Here is a 19,595-nt window from a genome sequence, read left to right as displayed (position 1 = left end):
AACACATTTAAGTTTTATCAACTCTCCTGGCATTTTTTTAACATCGGATTGCAAAGACCTCCCCCTCCCTTTCCCTCCTTCATGCCCTCAGGCAATTCCCGTGTTTATTCCTCTCTCCCCGCCCCGGACCTTTGGCAGCCCAGAACAAAGGCACCTATTTCAGTAAACAGCTGCATTTCAGCTCTCTGCAACTCAGGCACTCACTAGTTACAAAGGGTTTGCAAAAAAAAAAACAAAAACCAACACCCAAAAACAAAACAAACAAACAAAAAAAAATCAGCAGTCTGTGTCCAGGAAACAAAGGGCAAACTTCAGCCCTGGTCAGCTGCACCAGAAGCCCCATCTCCACCCAAAACTGCAAAAGCGAGGCAACCCCATGAGAAATCCTGTCTGCTACCCCGCTCCCCCTTTTCTGCCAGGCTCTATCAATATCCCGTTATAAAATCCCAGAGAAGGAGGAACACTTACTCGCAAGCATAGCTCTTCCCACTGCCTGTGCAAATGTTCCACTTGCTCCTTGAGCACCATCATGTCCTCGGTGAGGATGCAATGAGCCAGCTCCACCTTCATGGCCCGCAGCTCCTTCATGTTGTGGGCCCAGTCTGCCAGCGACTGCTCCAGCTCCTGCATGGAAACGCACCCAGAACAAGCCTTGGCACTAAGCTCCTCTGGTTTCCAAACCTGCTCGTTAATCCCCTGCCTGCCCTGTGGGGGAGGAGAGGAGGGGAATGTGCAGCCACTTGTGCAGCGCTCTCCGGCGGGACCGGACAGGGTCCCTGGGGATTTGGCTCCGGACCCCACTCGGAGCCCAGGGCCGAGCTGCTGCCGATTAACTGGTGCACCCACAAGTGCCAAAACGCTGCCCTGACCCCCTGCAGCTCCCCGTGCTCCAGGGCAGCTCCTGGGGTTTCACATCCAGGAAGGAATGTGCCCACTTCTTTGGCTTTGCTTTTTTTTTAATTATTATTATTTTGGCCAAATTACTTTCCACCTGCATTTGTTCCGATTTCAGGTTATTTATTTAAATGCTAAAAGAATAGAATTGGTTCCCTTCTCTAATGAATGATTTCACTGGTACTTCAGCAGATTTGTTCAGAAATGTGGAGCTTTTCAACTGCTCGTTCCCAGAAACATGCTCTCGTTTCTGCTTTGTTCCCCTGGCTCCCCCTTCCCTTTATAACAAAGTTACGCATTTTCCTTATCAGCGTTAAACTTGTCACCTAAAAAGCAGAGACACCACTGCATGCAGCTGGGAAACGTGATACCCTGCACACCAGGTACTAGGTCCCATTTTGCAAGGCGGTTGCTGGGAAGTGTCACTGGGCTCCTCTAACAAAAAAAAAAATTATTACAGACGATCCAATCTGTCTTATTTTAAAAGGAAAAAAACCTTGTGTTTGTATCAGGAGAAGGGCTGGTTCCAAGCCCTGTGAGCATTTTCACAGGTCTTTGGTCCTGTCACTTATCTACATCATTAAAAAAAAATAAAATAAAATCTGATCTGCTTCAACACTGGAGGAAAAAAGCCAAACGAACCTGAGACTAAAATTTACCTGAGCTCACAACAAATTCCTCCCTACAGATGTGCACACATGCATTTATATATCTTAACAAGGGTCAAATCCCTGCATTAATGGAGCTAATGACGGAATTTCACAGAACTTTGCTAGTCTCTATTAAGCCCATGCCTGAGAAAAAATACCAGCTTTATTCCATAGAAGAGTGAAATCCCTTCTCCCTCATGCCATTTTGGTCCTTTATTTTATGATACTGTGACACTCAAGAGCAGTCACTGCACTGGCACTGTGACCCTGACACCTCTGCGGCTGAATTTCTCTCACTGGAATAAGAGGCAGGAGCTGTGTGCTGCCATCTCACAAATAATTCAGGGCTACAGCAAGACTGCTGTCGTGGGAAAGGCAGCCAGCACTCACAAAGAAGATTTCAGACAGCTGATAATGAGTTCAAAGCCTTGGCTTGTTAATGAGCTTATTTGTTCCCACTACATAGGTCAACAATTCACTTCATAAAGGGATGATGAAAGACTGACCAGTCCAGACAAAATGTCTCCTATCCCTTGGAAATGTTTTCCTTGCCATTTAATTTTCATGGTGCACTATGGGCTGCAGGGCTTTTGCCACTCCCTTACTCTTAATTTTCTTTCTCTTTAATTATGCTCGGATCCCACAGGTGTGCAGGGTGCTTTGCAGACTTACAAGGTGTCTTGCCTGAGGAGCTCCCTGTCCAAAATGGATTGGAAAACAAAAAGTGAGATTCAGCCATTAGGATAGCAGCCAACTGAGCTGAGACCAGGGAGTTTTTTCCCTTTTGTTTGAAGAACTGCTTATTTTATAAATTCAGACTGTTGAAAGGGAACAGAAGCAGGAAAAAAAAATCCAAACACTGCTACTCTTCTCGTAATCTTCTTGGTCAGCTGGACTTTCATGGGCTGAAGGAGGGTAGATTTAGATTAGAAAGTAGGAGGAAATTCTTCTCTATGAGGATGATGAGACATTGGAACAGGTTGCCCAGAGAAGCTGTGGGTGCCCCATCCCTGGAAGTGTTCAAGGCCAGGCTGGATGGGGCTTTGGGCAACCTGGTCTAGTGGAGGGTGTCCCTGCCCATGGCGGGGGGGGTGGAACTAGATGATCTGTAAGGTCCATTCCAACTCAAACCATTCTGTGATTCTATGACTTTGCAGATTGGCAGCAATCAAGATGGTAGCAAGGAGAGAAATCCAGTGTCAGTGAAGAGCGGGTAAGGGGGAAAACTGATTTTACAGAGATCAGGTGTTGTGCAAAGACTACATCTATTTAAGTACAATATGGCTGTTCAATACCTTAGTGTGTTCCTTGGCTTTGTAGAGCTCTTCATGTTCAACTGGAAGTGGATCTTTTACTTTCTCCTTCAGCTCTCGCAGCCTGCTTTCCAGTTCCTTGATTTGCTTTTCACAGCAGTCCCAACTCTGCTCAGGGAGACAGGGAAGTGATAGAAGGTTGAGATACTTTATCATGACATATTGAACCATGTGGATATGCTACAAAATAGCCCCTTCAACCCACTGAAGTAAACAATCATGTGCTCTGGTTATTTGGATTTTCTTTTTGATACATAGTGCCACCCACAAGAATTTGATGCATGGATTTACAAAACTGGAACCCTCTCTTATATTTTATGTTTGCCTTACAGAGCATTTCTGCTCATTTGGTTTTGTCCAACCTGAGAGGTTTTGAGCATAGTTTTTGGGCTGGGGATTGTATCGATGACAGTATTCAATTTTAAGACATACCTATGTGCTACCTACCCATGAAAGCAAATTCCTTGTTCTAAGGAATTAAATATGACCTAACCCTTGTGTTTAGAGGGACAACAACAGGATGAGCAACAAGTCATGCTAACTCCCTCTTAAGCTAAATTTTAGCTCAGGCTTTGCAGCCCAAAGCAGGAGAGAGCTCCAGGCCATGGGGAAATGAGAAAAATCAGAGCGGGAAAACATCCATTGTAGCAACAAATGGATGCCAACTCCATTTTCATTTGGAGAATTGAGGGACCACAGTTTTAGCTTCCCACAAGCCCTGATGGTGCATGACAGGGACTTCCCTGAGACCCCTCTGCAGCGAGCAGCAGCTCAGCATTTGCCTTATTGCTACAGAGCTCAGCCCTGGAGATGGCGGGGCAGGGAAGCTCTCAAGACCCAACACCAGGGAAGCTGGTGCTGCTGCTCCCTGGGAAGGGCATCATCTACCTGTAAAGTGCTGCTGAGCTGCATCTTCTTCTTCTCCAGCTGGACTTGGGTATCCCCCCAACTCTGCTGTAACTGGCTGAGCTCCTCTTGGAGAACAGCATTGGTCTCAGGATCGGAGACAGTGCGTAACTTCTCCCCAACATCAATAATTAAAGAGTACATGGCTTGCCACCTCTGAAGAATCACTGCCTGACTCTTTAAAAGAAAAAAAAAATAAAGTAAGTTTCTAAGCTGTTCTTGGGAAGCTTTAGAAGCACACTCTTGGCATTTCACTTGGGAAGAAGTGAAGACTCACAAAGGGAGTTACAAGGCATTAGTTTGTCCACATTCATGAAAGAGTAATGAATAGATCTTCTCCTATCCACTTTTTTAATTTCAGAAAAATCAGATTCTTTCTGATCTTCTGATCTATAAAACTCTACAATAGCTTTTCACAGATTGAATCTATAGAGTGAAAGTGCAGCAGTTACAAAAAGATGGAAATTCAGTTGTCTGAGTTATTCTGAATAAAAAACAGTTTAAGTTCTGTTAGCACCTCTAGCATCAATAACTAAGACAACTTTTTCAGAGATAACAGCTCTGTTAATCGTGACACACTCCAAGTGAAGTAAGCTGTCAATAATAATTTGCCTACAACACAAACTGGGCTATAACACAAGCAGATATGATCATTGTTTCTTTCTGTAAAACAGCAACAGGAGGGAAAGGCAATTTGGAGTAGGAGGGAGAAGACTTTCTGGCTTTTCTCACTAAGGAAAAACATGAGCACTAACTTATAAAATCTACTGAAAATCATCTTTACACAGCAGGTAAAAGTAAAGAAGTAAATAGGGCAAGCGCCAAATGGAATACTGGTAATGTGTTAATCCATCAACATTAGGTGTGTGGGAACACAATAAATCTTGGACCGTGCAAATAGCATTCAATAACGTATTTTTGAAAGGTTTTAGATTGCCTTAAGCAACCATCAAGTTCACTGCTTGTTTTTTACTTTCTTATAAAACAAAGAGGTGCATAATTAAATGGAAAACCAAGATACCCAAGATTAACAAAGGGAAATATTTTTTTCCCCCTGCACGTAAAATGCAGAACTCGCTGCCCTGAAGAACTGCTGCCCAGTTCTGTGCATCCTGGAGCGGTGGCTCAAAGGACAGACCTCCTTGCGAGTGCTTTATCCTCTGCTCCCGGCACCTCCTGCCCGTCCCTGCACACACAGGACCCACACGGCCCGTCTTGCCGCATAGGTGCCTGCTTCCTTCAGGCAAACTGCAAGGTCTGCATTCAGGAACCACATCCATAAGGTGCATACAGACCTAGAGGGTACCCTGTGTTTCCATGTTCGTATCAGTAATATTTTTAAAGTGTACAAGGGTACTAAATGACAATGTTGACCAGGAAGTTTTAATGAGCCTTTCACAATGGCACTGTTTTCTCATCTGTGCTCAGCTCTCAGAAAAAGCGTCAGCAATTGTTTTTCCCAGAAAAGCACATGATTTCAAAGCTTTTTACCTTACTGGACAGTAGTTGTTTCAGTCTGAGAAAAACCACAGATTTTAGATTTATGAGAAATAAATACAGTACCTTGAAACAGTGAATTAGATTGCGAAGCTGGTAAAGGCTATAGCAGTCCTGGCTCTTCACTGCTAAGAGGAAGCTGTTTGTATCAGCAAGAAATCTGCTGAGACTCTGCATGGAACTCTTGAAGAGCTGCCACTGGCTCACGAGTCCATCGATATCTTTCTTCCTCTGCTGAATCATCCGGATAACGTTCTGCCACTGCTCTTTCAGCAATGTGAGCTTGGAAATAAACTCTGTTCTGAAGATGACAAGTGTTGAGTGTTAATATATTTTGACCTCAAGGCTGCATTTTACAATAATTGTGATGGATTTCCATTTGCAATATTGTATTCCAATTATAATACCCAACTATGCAAAAAGCTCTATGCAGCCCTAAGCTCAGCCCTGCTCTCTGTATTCCATCTTCTAAGCAATCAAAAAAACCCCTTTGACATGATACAAGAATGGATAATCCAAGTCATTCTTGCTGTTGTGTTATAGAACATATATAGTACAGCAATCACAGAAACAGTACGCACTAAACACTTCTCTGAAGAAGAAGGTGGTCGATGCAAGTGAGACAAGATCTCTGATTATGTGGCAACATTGATCTGTGGTTTTACCAGGCTGTAAGCAGGAGTTCAACCATCCTTGTATTCCACAGCACTGGGACCTAACTGCAAAGTGAAAAGGTTCTGTTCTGTTATTGAACCCATTCAAGCAGTTTTTTGGCCACTCCTACAACATAGTTAGATGATCCAGCAGCTCTAGCCGGAGTGGCTAAGACAACCTCCATCTATCAGTTCCGCTCCTCTGCAGGAGGCCATGGCCCCCAGATTAGCTCGTATACAAACACCTTTGTAGGGCTAGCTTCAACACAAAAATCCAGTAGCTTTGCTTAGCTTAGCCCAACCTTCCCTGGCAGCTTTAAGCCAAGCTATGGACTTTATATTGAAGCGGCTGAGGGGAATGCGCACACTGTCCTGCCAACTCTCTGGAAGCAGCAAGTTCTGGCAGAGAGGGCTAATGTGTTCACAGCAGAAACGCCTGAGGCAGTTGAACCTCTGCTTACAAATATTACTTGCTGCTTCTCACTCTACATTGATTAAAAGTATAAGATCATACTGATAAAAAACAGGTTTAGCTACCATATGTTTTGGGCTGTGTGGCCGATGACTCAATGCTCTGTCATGTGTGCCAGGGGCAACATGGATAGCCTCACACCTCTGCATTTTAAAAAGCAGAGAGGTCTAGGAAGAGAGAAAGGATCCATCACATGCAGCATCCTCCTCACCCTCTGTAAGAAGGTAGCTTCTCAACCAGAGTTACAGTTTCAATGACTGCAGGGTAGCAGTAGACAAGGAAGCCTCCTGTTCAGGAGCAATTATTTTTGTTAGGCAGAACATCCAGTTACTATCCAAAATGCAGTCTGGCCAATGCATCCGTGTTTGTTTCTCACTGCACCTCCTCATACTTTTGCAAAATGTGCCAGGGGGGTATTTAAAGGGTGAACCCAGTCAAGAATTTGGATTTCTGTCCTTAGGAGAGCAAAGATTCAATACCAACTCCAAGGAGGAGACTTAGGGAGAAAAACACATAGATTACCTTTTCTCTGCTTCTCCAGATTCCAAGGAGAGTAGAACTTTTGCTATGATAGAATTAAATGTCTGCTGATTTATGGAAATCTCAGTTTGCAGCATCTGAAAATACCATGAGAAAAACAGTTTTAACTATTCACTGAACAACCTGTGCTATGAAAGCTGATTCTAGAATGATAGCGTTTATTTAACTTTAAATGCTGAAAGCTCTATTATTCTCAAGTGCTAGTGTCAAATGCATCTTAAAAGATACCACACTTTTTGGATACCAGGAGGAATTTGCACATATGTAATATCAAACCCCACCAGTAGCTGTATGTTACAGGTAATCTGAAGCCTAAAGTTTGCTGGCCTCATTCATGAGAAATGTAATCTGGACAGAATCCCATAGAAAAGGTATAAAAAAAGCTACATAAGGGTGAATTTACTCTTTATCACAACAAGCAAAAGTTCATTCTATCAATAATTTCATTGCAATGAATGAACTGGAGAGTTCTAAGTAAAAGAGAGAAAATAAATTTCTGTGGACCCTAATGAGTGTCACTAACATGCAGAGACTTAACACCCCGTGGAATTAGCAGCAGTATGTTGGGCAGTGTGAAGCTCTGGTCCGCTGTGGCAGCACAAAGCTCACCCTAACAGATCTTTAGCATTTAGCACTTGATTTTTTTTTCTGTATTTTGGTTGTTTTTCCATCCTCCTGCCACTAGTACAAAGTCTATAGATAGACACTTTGCTTAGAATTGTATCCACATGCTACTGCTAGCATGCAATGTACCTTCTCTGAACGGATACTGTCATACACGTGTGAAGCGCTCACTCTCTGTAACAAATAGCAAGCGTTTGGAAAAATGCCCTTGAAACAGATTTCCACCAAAATCTAACAACTGGTCAAAACAGAAATATTCTGTGAAAACATTTTGTTTTAAATGCAGTTCTTCCAGAAACTGGTAAGGTTCCTGCCAGATCGCCAGCCAACTGCCTAGGCGATGTAGGACAGACAGACAGGCAAGTAGCCTCAGGGTTGGAGAAATCTAGGACTTCCATGATGCAACACTTGAGGACGCACTCCTAAAGGTCTGATCCCTGCTAAAAAGCAATCCATCCATTTTGGAGAAGGATTTTCACATTTCAAAGTTTTTCTCTGAATAAGTACAAGGCCACATTTCAAGACCGAAATGCTCTGTAAAACTCTGCCCAAATCTACTTTCAAAAGGCATAGTATTTTCTAGCAATTTCCCCCCACCTTCACCATTCAAAATGATACTTCCATTTTTAGAGTTAGCTTTACCTCATATACTCTCTGTTGCTCCTGCAGTTCTTCAAACCGTCCTGGAATATTTGATTTTAAGGCCTCTCTCATTTTTTCTAGGAATTTCATCCAGTTTTCACATTTCTGAAAGAATTTCTTTTCATCATTTTGAGTTCCCTCAAGCACACTGTAAAACAAAAGAAATCATCAGAAACTATTGTGTGGATAGTGGTTTTTCTGGATATGTTTGCATACGGTCTAACGTAGTGGTTAGCAATACTAATATACTAGGATTTTCCTTGGCGCTTTGCTACCTTCTTCACCCATGAACATCCAGATTTTTGCTTCAAGTGACTTGGAATACAAATAACCACTGAATAATCTGGATGTAGGTTGAAAGGACAGGAATCCAACTTGGAAAGCCCCTGAGAAAGCTGAAAACAGATTGCAAGAATTCCCGTGCTTTAATTTGGTTTTGACTTTCCTCACAGAAAAGGAAATGGTTAGTAGTGATTTTTAATTTGCATTTCAGACCTGCAGCGTTCCAGAGCAGTCGCTGTTTTCTGACTCCACTGCCGAGTCAGGCTCTGCACTTTCTTCAGGGTGAAGTCACTGAGTGGCAGTTTAAGGCTTGCTTCATTCAAACTCTCTATGCTTGGAGAAAGCGCAGCAAGTTCCAATGTGTGATTCTGGAAGTAAAAAAAACCCAAAAAACTTAATTGCAAAAACCACTGCCTTTCTTTCATTTCAAAGAAATATAGAAGCCTCTTCTGTAGGAAGCATCTGAATGTTATGCATCGAAAATGCTAACCCAAAACCCCCCAACACTTCTGCGTTAACTTCAAAGAATATAGGAAACAAAAATCACAATTCCCTTAACACAAAGCCCCTTCTTCCAACAGTACTGAACAGATACTCAAGAGCTAGTACTTGCAGATCTACTTTGTACCCTACATTGAGGGCAAAAGGCTAGCTCCAGAGCAAAGCTGGGGAAAAAGGTCTCCCATCAACCCCAAATCGATGCGATTTTCCTCCCCTCCATGCAGGCGTTTGGCCTGCAATGCACATCTAGAGTTTTTATGAACATAAATCATTGCTTTTTGTGTTTTGGATGAGATTATAGTTACTCTGATGGAAATGCTATAACTACAATACCTAGGACACCTAAATCCTGAGTATGTATCTTTTTGTACTTGGGAATCCAAACATACCATGAGCAATTCTGAGTTGTCTGTTTCTTCCTCTAGACAAAGACTATCGAAGGCATCTGTGCAACTCTTGACCTGACCCTCCAGCGTTTCAAGGCAGTTCTTGAATTCCTCCAGTTGTAAAAGATTGAACTAGAGTAAATATTGCATATTTACATTAATTATGATTTAATATACATATTCAGTATACAAAAAGAAGCAATAGGTAGTATCATCAGGAAACCAAACAGATGTTAAATCCAAATTCCAATGTATTTCTAACTCACTAACTGAATTTTTTCTGTTTTTGCACTGTATAAGGGGAAAATTTAAGCCAAAGCAGAGAGCAAGAAACTGAATCTCTAAATCCTGAGAGATTCATCTCTATCTGGAAGGAATAGGGGTATCTGCAATACCTTTTTGTAGCTTTGGGCTGTTTGATTTATTGTGAAATTGGAAAACCAAAACTTAGGTTTATCAGAGGGAAGAAACTTGTGAAAATAAGCTTCCTTTGAGCTACACGTGTGCCTACAGCCAAGGCTGTGCAGCTTACCTGAGCTCTGTGGAGAGAAATAACTAGGGCTTGAATTCAACTTTTTTATTCACTAGATTGGTTTCTTTGGGTCAGGGAGAAGAGCACCAGGGAAGCTTTTTCCTTCTGGCAAGAATTAAGCTCCACATCGCTAAGTACACTGAAACACCAACTTTTTTATAAGGAATGAATGGCAAAAATTGGCATGGGGAGAGAGACTGTTCTGTGGGAATGCTACAGGGTTACACCAGAGAAAATGACTACCCAGAAATGAAGTTTTTCATGCAGCGAGAAGTTCACAGGGAATATGAGAAATCTGTTATCTTCACAAAGATATCTGGCTTCCAGCCATTGAACTGTGCTGGTAGATGGAGTTATAAATAGAGCTGGCTGAAAATTTCTTGATGAATTTAGGTTTACTTTAGAACAGAACAATTCATTGAAACTAGACTTTTTCACAGGAACAGACTAGTTTTACATCAGTAAATGTACAGCAGTACATTTGCTTGGAAGTTTTCTCAGGAATACCTGCACAGAGGGGAAGTCAACCCCACAGCACTCCTGTGAGCTGAGCATCGTATAAGGAAACCTGGATCCAGGTCCCTCCCTACGCTGCTTGAACAGGGATGTGAATCTGGTCTTCAGAATGACATCAAATGATCACAGTTTTCTGCTTGGTTTTAGATACATTGTGTGCACTCTTATCAAAGCAAACCCAAGCCCTTAAGGTTTTTTCAAGAAAGAGCTGAGAAGTTTATAGCTTACTTAGAATTTCATAGAATAAAAATACGTTTCCTAACCTGTAATCATCTGAGGGTCCGTACTGCTTGACTGTAATAGGTCCTCTTAAAAAGGCTTGTTAGAGCAACACAAGCAGGTAAGAATGGTGAAACTCTTCCTTCATCTGCCCCTCTGGCTTGATGTATTATTTCTTTACATAGTTGATCATACTGTCAAGCTTTATTTTATTGAAATTTCATTTCAATTCAAGAACTACAGAGGTCTAGTGAAGAAGTTACCTCACACTGACAGCTAATTTAATATTCAAAAAAATACCTCCAATTCCTCTAACTTCCTCTGCAACATCTTTTCGAAATAGGATGCCCTCTGGAGCGGCTGCTGCTTCTCCAACAGAATGGCTTGTGCAGCTGTCCCAGCCTGCTGTTTTATCCGATCAGCCAGCAAAGAAATCTGGGTATGGCATCCTGCTATGTTTTGAAGGCCATGCTGTAAATTCTGATGAGAGAAGGGGAAATAAAAAAAGTCAGCAAATGAACTGGATCGTCATTCATATGCCACTTTCATTTACTATCTTTTGTTGCTGTAACTAAGCTCTTTTTGTTGATCTCCTTCGGGAGCCAAATTCAGCTATGGTGAAAGCTTCAGTCTTTTACTCAGTGGATAAAGGGAGTTGCATCCATTAACTCTAGTGCTGGGAAAGGCACAGTTCAAAGTTCAATGGAACACCAGTGACTTCAGGCAGTGGGATACTACTGCTACAGAGGAGATTAAGGAGAGAAATCAGGATGTCCCTCTCTACAAAATGGATTTACACTAGCAGATGGAGAAACTGGCCCATGCTGCAGATGAGAAATGCTATTACGTTACAAACGTAACAGTACTTTGGATCCCTTAGTGACCAAGGACTATGGTTTTGCTTTTATTTGTTCCCCTTTACTACAGAAATGATGCTATAAAATTAAACTCTGAAGGTAGTACAAGAACAAAGGCAGTCATTTTATACTTGTTCAATGTACTTGATTGGTTTTTTTGACCCGGACAAGGAATGGCAAGATGTCATCTTGAAACGTACCTATTTCTAGAACTGTCATTTACTTTTAGCCATGAAACCCCCTGGAATTTGCCACTGTATATTGTCTTTTCTGTGAGTAACGAACACAGACTTCTCAATGATAGCAAAGAGCAGCCATGTTTCCCTAAAAAGCAAATGGGCTCTTACTTCCTGACCGCTGTCTTTGGAATGGATTATATTGTAAACTGCCACTTCAGCCATTTAGTAAAGAACCCATTTGATTTCTTACTCTCTACGTAGGACTTCACTTTTATTTATTCTGGTGACAGAGTTCCATAAAACCATAATCTTTCCTAATGTATACTAAAGGAAAAAAAGATTAAAGAGGTTAAAATACTGTTTTGTAATGAACCTGTATTTTCAAATACACGTAACTGATATGCCATATCACTGATCCCATTCTTCTAACTCACCACTTTCCAAACCCACAATGAATTTCATGTGTCCTACCCACACATATCAGGACAGCATTTACAGAGCTAATAGCACTCTAGTGGTCATGCCTGCCTTAGTAGGTGCAAAATTCTTTCAAAAATTTCCAGAAAATGTGGTGTCTTTTGGCTGACATACTGATGAATTTATGTCAAAGCCATTAATAGATCAGAAGAAAGTGAAAATGTTTTGGTCTAAGCTTTGCTGCTGTCAGTTTTTTCAGACATGGGAAGAAGTATATGAGTTCTCTTTCCATAATGTAAAGTTTCTTAATTGGACACATGTAAAACAGAGTACTTTGGACTTCTTCCAATATGTGGCTAGAGGTTCATAAAGCATGATGAATCATTGCTCTGTCCTGAAATAAGGATTATTATATTTCTTCATTGCAGTCTAAAGAAACCAAAAATGTCAGAACCTAATGACAGCTTTGCTGCATGAGAGAATCCAATGTATCCTGTGGTCTCAGCATGAGATCTCATTTGCCTAAAGTCAGAAGCATTTAGAATAATCTAACGAGCTCAGAAATCTGTGAACTTATCAGACCAGGCCAAAAAAAGTACCAAAACCAAATAAAACCAAGTTGAAGACTGCAGAAGACCTCAAGATGGTCCTATGTTCCGGAAAACTGGTATCTTTTACCCAGCTATTGTTCTAGTAGATATTATCTCTCCTCCCAAGCAGTGTCCCATAAAGTAAATAATTCTCAGTTTAATGATTCCTTCCAACATGGGCCTGACTTTTTGTATAAAGGGGCAGAGATGGAATATGATTCCTCCCTCTGCTCTCTTCTCATCCTGTGCTAACTCTAGTTTGGTTTGGTCTCACAATATGGTCAAAGTATTTAAAGGAAATACAAAGGTGTCTGTTAATGGAAAAAAACCCATAGATTTTGTTTTCTGCTGACTGGATTTGGGGGAGGAGAGGGGAAGAAGGTGTTCTTTTGATTCATTTCTCAAAAATAAATCCTGGTTTGTACCAGGCAGCAGAAACATATTCATGTACCTTTATATCCTGTATCCTCTGCTTCAGAGTTTCTATCATGTTATCCTCGGGCATGTAAGCATCCAAGAGCTGAGTACACTGTTCTTTGTGCTGTTCTAACTTGGCTGCTGCCTCAGTGCATAAAGTATCGAAGGGCTCCCAAAGCAGCAGGGTTGCTTGTGCTGCCTGCAGTTGATCTGTGATGTCTTCATTTACTGAGTTCCACCTGCCAACATATTAAAGGAAAAGAGAATTTTCCTAGTAGATGCTCCTCCAAACATGATTTGGTGTAGGATTCCTGTGGGAGTTTCTTTGCATTCACACCCATGTTACTGAAAGCCGACTGACACAACACCATTTTGTGGTCTGTCAAAAAAGATAGTATCAGCTACTCTTCACAGAGGTAGCCTTAGACACAAAAGTCATATTAATATAGATTTAAAAATCTGACAGACTTTCAAGTCCTGCTTCAGCAACTTTTTTTTTTTTCTCTAAATACTTATAACTGGGGGTCTTTTTTTGCAAGCTTACCTAGCGTGTGCCTCTGTGCACTTCCGTTCAATAATCTCTGCAAAAGAGGGGGAGCAGTTCCTCTTCAGGTTACTGGCAGCAGCCTGGAGCTTGGCCCAAATTTCTTCACTGTTCTCCGATTCATCTTGAAGAGACTGCAAAATCGATTACGGCAATTAGTTGTGCAGATGAACGACCTAAGTATGGCTTCCCCTATAGATTGGTAGGGATAGTGTAGCAATAATGCCACACGTTTGCAGCACGGACTGAAATATTTGTGAAAAAACCCCATCAGAATCTAAAAATTAGGAAGCCAAAAGAGAGGTGAAATGGTACAACTAAAAAATCATTCAGGAAGCCTATTTTAAACTGAGGTCATTTATTTGCATTTAAAGAAAGCTCATTTAACAAACACATAGCCTTGAACAGATTAAATTAATTCACTAGAAACCAAAAATGTTTTTGTTTTAAGCCACTGTTTCAGGGAAATTTCTACTGGCAGTAAAGTTGGCTTGACAGCTCCTGTCCTTGGCTGTGTGTTCCCCCTCCTGATACAGGCAATTGCAGAACCCTCCCATGGATCGTATCTGTGAACTTATTGAGATTAAAAATAAAGAGGGTGATGGAAGGAAGGAGGTAAGAAGGTGCCCAGTTCCTTCCAGTTATTACGTGTCCCCAGGTGAGGATGGAAAGTGCTTATGCAGGCTTTACTGCTGAGACACGTACCTGGGCTTCAGAGCTTCAGCCTGGCCTGCACCACTTCTGATATAATTTAAAAATAAACCAAACCAGGCCTTATTTACAAACAGAGAGTGTTTACACGACCTTTCAACACTCGTTTAAAGCCAGGTAAGGAGATTTTAGCCATATCTGTAAAACGTTCAGACCCAGGGCCAGCCTGACTGCCTACGCTAGATGTCCCACTTAGACTCTGTCGTAGCCAAGCAGAGCAGCAGGATGATTCAGAGCATTTATGCCCAGCCTCATTCAGAGGCTGCGCAGGTTACTCCAGCTCTCTGGAGGGCGACTGAACAGTTGACTTTGCATTGAAGCAATGAGAAACGCCAGGCTCGGGATGCCCCTGCTCTGCCTCAGGGCTGCTGCCCCCACCCAACCCAAGCCACAGCTTTTGGGAAGGGGAATCCTGGGTTCTGGACCTTGACTCCAGTGCTGTTTATACATGGAAAGATGCTTTAATGCAAATAACACTTTAATGCAACGTGTGTCAGTGGTCACTGGCACAGCAGCTGGGACACATTACCCCAAGTGAAGTGTTCAAATCACAGATCTAGAGACATGGTCCCTTCGCCAATTTTCCCCAAACTCTCCTTCATTTCTGCACCGAGTCCCAGCAGCGATGCACAGGCATCTCCTTCCAGGTTATGCTACAGCCTTATGGCAGAGCATTTCCCTGGGAAGCAGAAGCAAAGGGGCAAACTTCCTTTTGACCAATGAGCTGAGAACCAACGTCTCTCACCTGAATGGTGAGTAACCTTTAGGCAAACACATACCGTGATGGCATTAGGTTTTCCTTTGCCAGCCTTATTTTCAGCCAAACTTCCTGTGGTCCACGTGTCTTAGACATGGACTGTGTAGACATTAGCATGAGGCATGGTGGTGGAGCGCACATGCCCCTCTGCATTCTGCAGTGCAAGGGAGCATGAGGAGCTGGTGCTTCGTATGGGGATGCCTTCCAGCATGTACGGAAGACTAAAACGTCAAGGGATCTTTGCAATGCAAAATGGAGGCTCTGCTAGCCCACAGTAAGGCAGACATGGTAGCAGCTGACCTGTAATTCTCTCTTGAACCTTGGTACCTAAATGGCACCAAAGCTGAACTTAAGTGCTAAATAGAGTAAGAAGTTTAAAAATAGTCCTCAGTGTCTCTGGAGGTAAAAAAAAAATTAAAAAAAATCTACTGACTTCAATGGCACTATAGCAAAGAGGAAGTTGCTCAAATAAATTTATCTGTCTTTTTTTTTCAGTGGAGTTTGTTTGTTCATTTGTTTAAAGGCACAGAAGGAAGTACAGAAATAAGACAACTTCAGTAGATTTACCTGGAGAGTTTTGACCTGGTTTTTCAAAGCTTCCAGTGACATCACAGAAGGTTTGCACTGGTCTATGCAGTAAAAATATCTTGTTGTCATCAGGCTGACATCTGCATAAACTTCATCATATACTCTCCATTGCTCCAGTATTGACTGCATTGAGGTCTTTAACTGTGCAACCTGCAAATGAACCAATTTTGTTACTATTTCTTGGGTAGTCCTGACATATAAATCACCTTTAAAGTGACTTAAAAATCTAAGCTCAGGGCTCAGTCCATGACAATCCACAAGAATTTCACAAGTTGGAGTATTTTCCTACTCGGTAAGGAACCGTGCAGGCTTCAAACCAAACAGTAAACAGTATTTAGAGTGAAGTATAAGAATTTGCTGGAAATAAAAATTTAACCAGAGTTCAAGGTAGCGCTATTCTGTCAGCCGCAACTCCAGAACTCCCCAAAAAAGTAAAAATTCTGAAATAATGAACTGCTTATTCCTTCCTGCCAAAATCAACCTGAAGTGGGAGTAAGTTGAGAGCCTTAATCTCCTTAGGTAGCAGATAGTTTGATCCAGAGATGAATTTTCCTTTTGATGAAAATTTGAACAGAAATTGTTTTGTATGGAAGAAGATGCTACTACAATACTCTGGAGAGCTATCATCCCTCTTATGCCATTGTGCTCTAATAATACAGGTCCACCTGAACCGCTGTCGAGGAACTTCAGGATTCTCATATAAAATTAAATGACAGATATCCTCTTTGTTTTCTATGTCACTTTCATTATTACAGTCGATTCATCTATATCGGGGCAAGCATGGTTTCCAAGTGCCGCGTACTCCTAGACACTGCAGTCCTCCTTCAGTGTGATTTGTCATTTTTATCTTTCTATATCAGGTAAGTACATAAGGCATGTCCTGGCTTAGACAAAACATTCATCTAGTTCAATATCTATTTTTAGTCACGCCGGTATCAGATGCTTTGAGAAGAGCATGAAATCCAGGCAAGCAAACAAGCATGTCTCCATGGGACCAGATTTCAGTTCTGACTATGCATCCACACAATGGAAGACGAAGACTTTTTTACACCACAGTGCACGCTAAATAGGCTGCATGGTTCACTGTATCCTAGTATCCTAGTTCCAGGCACGCAGGAGTAGATGGATTAATCATCCCCATTTTCATTTGAATCATGGTATAGGTGGGAGGAATCTCTAATTGCTTTTCATAGCCTGCAGCTAATTACTGCCCACACAAGGAAGATGGACAGACACTGTGCTCGTGAAATGTCTCTGGGCCACAGACTCACAGTCTTGAGATCAACCTACCGACAATACAATCGAGGTGTCACATCTCCTTAGATCTATATTTCAAATCACAGCCTGGCTCTGCTGAGAGCAGTCACCCATGGGAAGAAAGCTGCACTCGGTGTTTCCTTGCACATGCAGACAACTAGGCTGTAAGAACATTCTGCAGTTTGTAAGTTTGATACTTAAGTCATAAAAATACTAAAATTAACGTGACCCATGGTGACTGTAAGAAGAAAAAAGCATGAGGCTGTCAATCCTGCCAATTTCAATCCCCAGCTCTACAGGAGAAGGAAAAACTTTCATCATGTACACACACAAAAATTTCTCCGCTTTCTGGGTAAGAAACAGCCACATCGTTTCTGTTGAAACCTAAAACAAGAACCAGCAGACCCATCCTGGACCGCCACCTCATGTGGAAGAGTTCAAGCAAAAGGGTTCAGGTTTCACAGAGTTTTGAGGAACAAAAGCAAGGCATTTATAATAGAAAGTGTAAGGCAATCTTAACTATAAATACAATCACTGCATCATCTATAATCCTGTACATTAGATGGTTATTCATTATCACAAATTTAAATCCATAAATGTACTCATTATTATATCTTCTGTGCCTATCAGTTACATCTAGATAAAAATGATCAGTTCGAAGTATAAAGATAGCATAACTATAAATGCAAACTGTCGGGGAGTCAATTTGCATGGGAAACCAATCTGCCAGACTCTCCTTGAAGTGATTGGAAACTACACAGGATTTGAAGATAGCAAAAGCCATCCAGAGTAACTGGGAGATGAAAAAGCTGTAGTGAGAATGGGGCAGGAGCAGGCAGCTTCCACCAGTGTACTACAGGGGAGAAAGACCAGGGTATGAAAGAGAAGCAGATTGAGTAATAAAGTTTAAGGTTTCCATTTTCAACTTGACAGAACAATAGCAGTGCTATTTCTTTATTTTCTTAAACTGCAGATGGGGGTCTGTCACTTCTCCTCCTGTATTCAAACTACTTTGAGATCAGACTTTTTTTTCTCTCTCAACCTTGGAAATACATTAATTTACGTTATGGTACAGACTTAAAAGGAAGTTCCTAGGAAGGTTAAGATTAAGAGTAAGGAATACTTTGCATCTTTCTTGTACCAGCTCCTGCCATCCCATGAAGATTAATAACACTGGTGGTAAGAATACATACCAGAGGAAATCTGAATGCAAACAAAGCTTTTACCTGGCTTACAATGCTGTCCACCATTTCACAGAGCTCAGCTATCCTGAGAGACAGAGCTTCTGGGGTTTGTTCTGCACTACCATTCAAAGCCAAACTCTGTTTGATCTCATCGAGAGTTTTGCATTTAGTTGTGAGTTGATTTTCTAGCTCCTAAATGTAAAAAGAAGAAAAAGGAAAAAAAAGGAAGATAAAGATCTTTTAATGAGATTACAGAAAAAACCTTCTGCAGGAACAGCTTAAATAAACATTCCTTCTTTAAAACCAATTCTGTGTAGTTCTTCAGCCAAGCAACACCACCATATTTCAACTCTGATAAACAACAACTGCTTTAAAGGAATTCAAAATGACAGCGGCTGCTTTAGACAGTCTCCTGCAGGTAGAGCTAGAATCAGTCCATTTAGGTCAGCATAAGCACTGGACACCATGCTTGGGAAGGAAATTATCAGGATCTGATTCCTCAGCCACCACGCAAGCCTCTCTGTACCTCTCCAGGTGCAAAAAGTTTTTCTACTAATGCAGCTGAACTTTTCCTTGGGCAGGTTAGCATTCGGGTCCTCCTCTGCTCCAGCTGACTGATTTAGGATTTAGACTGAATAGGAACTGATTTTGCAATATGAGGGTCCCTGACATCCTAACAACTTCTAGAAAGTTATTTTCAGCTTGTCCTTTTAGATAGAGGGCAAACCCCACTGAAATCAATGGAGATGCGTCAGAGAATAACTTCTCCCCACAACACAATCATCAAGATTATAAGCTAGTCTTGACATGCTGGGCAAAGCTCACAACATGAGTAAATATCCATACACACAATGGGCTATAACATTTCCCTATAATACTACACTTAAAGCCACAACCTCCTTCTGCCCCCCATTACTGTCCCCAAAACATTTTCAAATTTGGACCTCAATTTTATTGAGCAAATTAATTTTAATGAAACATTTTAGCCACCTGCATCCTAGCACCATACTTTGCTATGAGCAGGTTAATGTTCTAGTCAAAGATACCCTGTGTCTTCCATTCTGTCCCCTCAAAACGTTTCAGAGTGCTTCAGAGAGACAAGTAACTCGGTGTGTAACAGAGCACTCTAGGCCATAAAAGCACCCTACTACATGAGAGAGACACGTAACCATGGCAATGAAAGAACAAATATTCCACGTTAAAAATTAGAGAGGGAACACTGTACTGAATGAAACCAGCAGACTTGCCACTGTAGTAGGAGCCAATTATTAGCTGGCTGCACCTGTACTAATTTTGAGGAAGCTGATGTCTAAAAAACCACAACAAAACCAAAGGACACCCAGATTCTTGAGGCTGGTGCAGACAGACTACATTCTAGGGCAGGAGCAGAGACAGCTGCTATTTTTCCAAATGGGACCGTGTAGTTGTCATGACACTTCCACCGCAGAGCTCTTCAAACTAAAGGAA

At 41.7% G+C, this 19,595-nt stretch overlaps 1 protein-coding gene across 1 annotated transcript in view; it reads right to left on the bottom strand.

The window, feature by feature from the left end:
- The window catches only part of SYNE2 (spectrin repeat containing nuclear envelope protein 2), a 203,313-nt gene that overhangs the window by 38,908 nt on the left and 144,810 nt on the right, over nucleotides 1–19,595 (bottom strand). Inside the window, exons 87-99 of the mRNA XM_075753365.1 lie at nucleotides 18,171–18,320; nucleotides 15,667–15,837; nucleotides 13,632–13,765; nucleotides 13,122–13,326; nucleotides 10,928–11,107; nucleotides 9,364–9,492; nucleotides 8,687–8,841; nucleotides 8,192–8,339; nucleotides 6,908–7,002; nucleotides 5,327–5,561; nucleotides 3,746–3,940; nucleotides 2,840–2,965; nucleotides 469–624 (exon numbers count right to left, since the gene is read on the bottom strand). Coding sequence (XP_075609480.1) covers nucleotides 469–624; nucleotides 2,840–2,965; nucleotides 3,746–3,940; nucleotides 5,327–5,561; nucleotides 6,908–7,002; nucleotides 8,192–8,339; nucleotides 8,687–8,841; nucleotides 9,364–9,492; nucleotides 10,928–11,107; nucleotides 13,122–13,326; nucleotides 13,632–13,765; nucleotides 15,667–15,837; nucleotides 18,171–18,320 — 2,079 coding nt within the window. The remainder of the gene's footprint in view (nucleotides 1–468; nucleotides 625–2,839; nucleotides 2,966–3,745; nucleotides 3,941–5,326; nucleotides 5,562–6,907; nucleotides 7,003–8,191; nucleotides 8,340–8,686; nucleotides 8,842–9,363; nucleotides 9,493–10,927; nucleotides 11,108–13,121; nucleotides 13,327–13,631; nucleotides 13,766–15,666; nucleotides 15,838–18,170; nucleotides 18,321–19,595) is intronic.

Source organism: Balearica regulorum, chromosome 5, assembly GCF_011004875.1.
Source record: "Balearica regulorum gibbericeps isolate bBalReg1 chromosome 5, bBalReg1.pri, whole genome shotgun sequence".
NCBI classification, from domain to species: Eukaryota; Metazoa; Chordata; class Aves; order Gruiformes; family Gruidae; genus Balearica; species Balearica regulorum.
Note: the sequence above shows the minus strand (reverse complement) of the source record. Positions and strands in the feature narration are given on the sequence as shown.